The sequence below is a fragment of the Sitodiplosis mosellana genome, unplaced genomic scaffold, assembly GCF_009176505.1.
Source record: "Sitodiplosis mosellana isolate CC-2019 unplaced genomic scaffold, AAFC_SMos_1.0 Smas_scaffold_4449, whole genome shotgun sequence".
NCBI lineage: Eukaryota > Metazoa > Arthropoda > Insecta > Diptera > Cecidomyiidae > Sitodiplosis > Sitodiplosis mosellana.
The window spans coordinates 209-6,299 of NW_022599691.1; the positions used below are offsets into that span (position 1 = coordinate 209).

The 6,091-nt window shown below is 40.3% G+C and overlaps 2 protein-coding genes across 2 annotated transcripts; both read right to left on the minus strand.

The window, feature by feature from the left end:
* Positions 1-250: 250 nt before the first annotated feature.
* On the minus strand, positions 251-1,802 carry LOC129572210 (uncharacterized). Its single transcript, XM_055452159.1, has 2 exons — positions 1,292-1,802; positions 251-1,059 (listed from the first exon to the last, which is right to left on the minus strand). The coding sequence occupies exons 1-2, from the start codon at positions 1,800-1,802 to the stop codon at positions 251-253; spliced, it is 1,320 nt and encodes a 439-aa protein (XP_055308134.1).
* A 2,344-nt stretch (positions 1,803-4,146) lies between these two features.
* Positions 4,147-4,866, minus strand: LOC129572209 (uncharacterized). The gene has a single exon (XM_055452158.1). The coding sequence runs from the start codon at positions 4,864-4,866 to the stop codon at positions 4,147-4,149; it is 720 nt and encodes a 239-aa protein (XP_055308133.1).
* Between the last annotated feature and the right edge of the window lie 1,225 nt (positions 4,867-6,091).

Consider the following 6,091-nt stretch of genomic DNA (forward strand, 5'->3'; position numbering starts at 1 on the left):
AACTTGAAAGCTATATGTGAAAATATATGTATGTATTGTGTAACTTAAAATTGAACTGTCAACTAACTGTATGTTAGCGCTGTCAGCGCGTGAAATGGTCAAGATAAAATTGTAACTATCAAATGAATACTGGCGGGCAATTTGAATTTAATTTTAAAATTGAACTTGTTAAAGGCTAACCGCCACAGTACTCCCCCACCAGTGGCTGAATGGTAGTGAAGTCACGGAAAAATGAAAACTTATTATTGATCTAATTATCAGCGAAAGAGACGTATCGCTTGGGTCTGTTGATGACTCTTCCGCTTCTCGTTGTCTTTGGTTGCTCGCTTGGGGTATCGGTTGAATTGCTGGTAATTTGATTTTCGTTCGTCCTTGGTACGACGGTGTGTGATGGCGGTTGTTCGTCAATTGGCAAAAATGCTGCTTTGACTCTATCGATGCTAACGCGAACTTTGCGACCTTTGATTTGAAGCTCAAATGTTTTGTCGTTTCGGCTTAAGACTTCGTACGGACCATCGTATGGTACTTTGAGAGGCGGTCGAACTGCATCGTCTCTCAAGAAAACGTGTGTGCAGGTTTGCAAGTCTCTTTGAATGAAAACTTTGTTATTGGCGTGATTCGATGCTGGAACAGGTTGAATTTTTCGTATTAATTCGCGTAGTTGTTGAACAAATTCGGTGCCAAAACTATCGTCGTTGATGGTCTCAAAGAAATCGCATGGCAATTTGAGTGTTTCGCCATAAACCATTTCTGATGGTGTTGCTTGGATGTCGTCTTTGAAAACGCAGCGAAGAGCAAGCATGATCATTGGCAATGTTTCAGTCCAACGTTCATTGTTTTGACATTTGATTGCTGACTTCATGGTACGATGGAAACGCTCAATCATACCGTTGGCCTGTGGATGACGTGGACTTGAACGGAGATGTTTTGCACCAATGATACGCGCTAATTCGTTGAAAAGATTCGCTTCGAATTGTTTGCCTTGGTCAGTTGTAATCTTAGCTGGTACACCGTAAAACGTTATCCAACCGTTGATCAAAGAATAAAAGCGTCCCGGAGCTGTTGATCAAAGCTTTCGCGACGGTGTCGGCGTGAATATCTTCAATAGGGATGGCGACTGGCCATCGGGTGAATCGATCGATGCAAGTCAAACAGTAGCGATAACCATTTGATATTGGCAGTGGTCCAACCAAATCGATGTGAATCCATGAGAAACGCTTGCTTGGCGAAGAAAAACTTTGAAGTGCTGCTCTGTTGTGTTGAGCAATTTTCGATTTTTGACATGAAATACAAGTTTTTACCATTTCGGTGACGTCCTTTTTCATGTTCGGCCATACAAAACGCTCGCTGATCAGTTTGATTGTTGACTTTTTACTCGGATGCGCCAAGTTGTGAACGGAGTTGAAAACTTGTTTACGAAAATCTTTGGTGATGAAAGGTCGTACGTGTTTCGTTGAAACGTCACAAACAATAGCTTTTGCCGAGTTCGGGATATTGATTAGTTTTAGTTGTAATGTTGACGTGTTGTTTTTCAAAAAATCATTTAATTCTTGATCGATTTTCTGATTTTCGGCCAACTCTTCGTAATTAATTGGTTCGCAGTTTGAAACACTTTCGATGCGGGAAAGTAAATCGGCTACGATGTTGTCTTTTCCTGGGATGTAACGAATGTCGGTGGTGTATTGACCGATGAAATCCAAATGATTCAATTGACGTGGTGATGCTTTCTCTGGATTTTGAAGGAATGCAAATGTGATTGGCTTGTGATCGGTCATAATTGTGCAGATTCTACCCTCAATCATGTGTTTAAAATGTTTGACTGCTTGATAAATGGCCAATTATTCGCGATCGTATGTGCTGTAACGCTTTTGTCGGTCGGTCATTCGTTTTGAATAGAATCCAAGTGGTTCGAGTTGTTAGCCATTGATCTGATGAAGTGCTGCACCAACCGAAAAATCACAAGCGTCAACGTGAAGCGCCAGTTTTGCGTTTGGCAATGGGTGAGCTAGTGTTGCTGCTGTGATCAATGCTTGTTTGCATTCCTCAAACGCTCTTTCAGCATCTTCGGTCCAAATAACTGGCGATTTGTCATTTTTCTTGTTACCTTTGATAAGAACACGTAGTCGACCCTGAGTTTGAGCTGCATTTGGAATAAAGTCTCGATAAAAGTTGATCATTCCGAGGAATTTACGAAGTTTGTTTGCTGTTTCTGGCTTGGGAAACTTGGCGATGGCGTCGACTTTGTTGGTTGATGGTCGAATGCCCGATTTACTGACCTGATGACCAAGGAATAATACTACCTCTTGCGCGAATGCACATTTAGCGACGTTGATTTTTAAACCGTGTTCACGTAACCGCTCCAAAACAATACGAAGATGCTTGAAATGTTCTTCTTCGTTCTTTGACGCGATGCAAATGTCGTCGATGTACAAAAAACGAAGTCCAGGCCAAACAACACTTGATCCATAAATCGTTGAAATGTTTGTGCAGCATTGCACAGCCCAAATGTCATGACGTTGAATTCAAAAAGACCGAATGGTGTGATAATGGCTGTCTTTTTTCGATCTTCTTCGGCGATTGGAATGCTGAAATATGCTTTTTCTAAATCGAGCACCGAAAAAATTGTTTCCCCGTTCAGGTTTTGCGTGAAATCGCGAATATGTTCGACTGGGTAACGATCACGAACTGTTTGAGCATTCAAACGACGATAATCTCCACACGGTCGCCAGAGTCCATCCTTTTTCGGAACCATGTTTAATGGACTGGCCTAGTGATGGGCAATATTTACCCACCCGAATAAATACCGAGTATTTACCTGAAGGGCTGAATAAATACCCAAAAATGGGTATTTTTAAAATAGGTGATTTCTTTGAATTTTTGTTGAATTCAATTCAGATTATTCAAGTTTCAGCTGTTTTTGTACGATAATGTAGCGTAATATCCAAGTTGGTCTCATTGGCACCGAAAAATAACCGCATATTCACACATTTGGTTGTGTTGCTCATGCACTGAATTTACTTTCCTCGAGCGAAAATTTTTCAAAGCAAAAAAAGTCACGAATAAAATAAAAATGCCACGTCCTATATAGTTTATCAGCCAAAAGCAACATGAAATGGAGACCCAAGTGACTCTTAAACTACCCTCTGAAACTCGATGGGTATACGAACTACAGGCTCTCGAATCGTTGATCGCAAAAAAAGAAATTTTACGGTTAATGGTAGCTGATCCAGATATTTCAGCCGATTTTGATTAAATAAACGCGAACGATGAAGAATCAGAATTGCCAGGCGATGTGAAAATATTCATATTGGACGATCAATTTTGGTTGAAATTTGAAGGACCTCACGAAATATTGAACACAATTGGAAACTGATGACGTAGATATTCATAAATCACATAAACTATTGAGCAATATGTTTGCAACAGTGGATTCGTTGGCTAAATCTTCGAATGTTTTTAATGCTTGTAATTAAAAAAATGCTGAAAAATCTGTTCAAGAGCGCAAATATAAAATAATGAAACCGATCATGATAGGTGCAGCATTAGTTTTATTGTTTTATCAACCAAAAAAGTAAAACTCGACGAAGAAGCGGTGATGACTCAATTGATAAATTATTGAGTAAAAGCAAAAATTTGGGGCACGGACTTCGTTTGAGTCTCTTGTGTAAATGTTAGTCCATTGGTTTGGTGAAAATCATTTTTTGCTCTTGATAAAATAGCAGAAAAAATTCTCACGATTTCATTGACTTCTACACAAACAGAAAGTACATTTGGTTCATTCACAGTGTGAATTTCAGACACAGAAAGGAAATCGTTTGACAACGGAAACATCGGGTATAATTATGAACATCGCACACAACTATAAGTTGATGCAGGCTACAAGTAGAAAGCGAAAGAATGAAGAAGCAAGCACCAACACCAGTACCAGTTCAAAGCGAATGTGACATGATAAAAGTTCAGAAAAAAGTTTAGATGACAATTAAAATGAAATTTCTGTGTCTTTCATTCATATTATTATTACTTTTTAACAGTTTTTTATTAAAATTTTGCTACTTTTGTGGCTATTTCGAAAATACCCATAAATACCCAACAAATTGGGTATTTACCCGGTATAAATGGGTATTTACCCAAGAAATTTACCCAAATTTAAATACCGGGTAAATTGCCCATCACTAGACTGGCCCATTCGCTTTGTGACGGTTGACAAATTCCCATGTTGATCATGTATTCAAATTCTTTTTTGGCGTTGGTGAGTTTCTCTTGATTTAAACGACGTGCACGTGAGAAAACTGGTTGTCCGTTTGTGATGATTTGATGTCGAACGGATGTTTTCGCTGCTTTTGTTTTGTCGTAACAAGTCGGTGTTGTCAGCTCTTTGAATTCGGTTAGCAACGCTTTGCAAACATTATCGCTGTTGATAGAAAACACCGGCTCATACGTTGTGTATTCGGAAACGCATTTTGTCTCAAGTTTGGTTTCGCGGTCGATGAGTGACTTGCCTTTGATATCAACTAACAAACCGAACCTGTCAAGAAAATCCGCACCCAAAATTGGCTTAGTCACATCGGCAATGATGAATCTAAACGTGAATTCTCTTCGAAGTCCAAAATCGATTGTAAGCAATTTGTTACCGTATGTTTTGATGAGCGATCCGTTTGCAGCGAACAATGAATAATTAGTCGGTTTTAATTTCTCTTTGAAAAATGATGCTGGCAAAATTGAAAAATCGGCACCCGTGTCAACCAAAAATTTAAGGTTAGTTTTACGATCGATTATAAAAAGACGGCGTGATTTCTTTTTGCTGGCCGCTTCGCTTACCGTCGGTGGCGAAGCGGTTTTTAGTTTCCCGACTTCTTGAATGAACATGGTTGAGTGCACTTTTTGGCCTCGGCGCCAAATCGATGGTGATAATAGCAATTCGGATATTTATTCACCTGGCTCTGTGAGCGAGTGCGACTGCGCTCCTTACCGTTGTGTGCCGGTGTTTGGCTTCGACCTCATTGATTGTTCGATGATTTGTTCGATTTAATCTCGTTGATTTCTTTGCGCAATGCATCGATGGTTTGCTTGAGTGAACTGGGATCATTTGATGTCGATTGTTGACATTGTACCGAATAAACTGACCTGAAATTGCATATTTCCATCATTCTGTCGGCTTGTTGAGCGCAGCGGTCCAAATCTCCCTCGGAAATTGATACCACGGCCCGTACACTTTCAGGTAATCGTTCGAGCCAAAATGCTTTGATTGCCCCGTCTTTCAATGCTCCACCCGATAAATCACGCATTTGACGAAGCAATTGTGAAGGTTTCTGGTCGCCCAATTCACACTCCTTGATGAGTCGGTTTAATTTCTTGTTTTCCGAATCGGTAAAATCTTTGATTAATCTCGATTTAATCGCTTCATATTTGTTCGAAGCTGGTGGTGTGCGTACGATGTCCGCGACATTTGCAAGCGTATTACAGTCAAGTGAGCCAACAACATAATCGTATTTGGTTTGATCTTGTGTGATTGCCGCATTACGAAACTGTGATTCCATTTGAATGAAATACAAATCTGTATCACGCTCACACGTGTGCAAGGGGGGGGGGGGGGGGTATAATTTGGAAGCCAGATTTAAGGTATGGAGAGAGCATTGACGACTCTGGGATTGACATGTTGATAGGCCAACTTTTTTTTTGCTATCTATTGGCATCATCAATTTTCCGCCCTGACCCCTCCTTGTTGCCAAAGGGAGGGTGCTTTGGGTGAAAAATCGTGTTTTCCATTCGAGATGTTTCCTTAGAGAAGCGATTTAAGGCTCTGGGAGTGGTTTTAGCCCCCCAAACCCCCCCCTATGTTCAGAGACTCGATTTTGACGAGCTATCGTTTGGCATCATTATTTTTGCCACCTGACCCTCCCCCACCCTCTAAATAAGGGTATCCAATGAAAATTCGTTTTTTTCTTTTCGAACCCATATTTAAGGGTTAGGGAGGGCATTCGACCCCTGGTGCCCTCCATGTTCATAGTCTCGTTTTTTATGCTCTATCGACTGTCATCATTAGTTTTCCCATGTGACCCAATAGGGTATGGTAACTAATTATATGTATTTT

Coding starts and splice junctions, on each gene's coding strand:
- LOC129572210 (XM_055452159.1), bottom strand. CDS start 1,802: ATGATTGAGGGTAGAATCTGCACAATTATGACCGATCACAAGCCAATC. Junction 1,060..1,291: donor CACCGAAATGGTAAAAACTT/GTATTTCATGTC, acceptor TTTGATCAACAG/CTCCGGGACGCTTTTATTCT.
- LOC129572209 (XM_055452158.1), bottom strand. CDS start 4,866: ATGTTCATTCAAGAAGTCGGGAAACTAAAAACCGCTTCGCCACCGACG.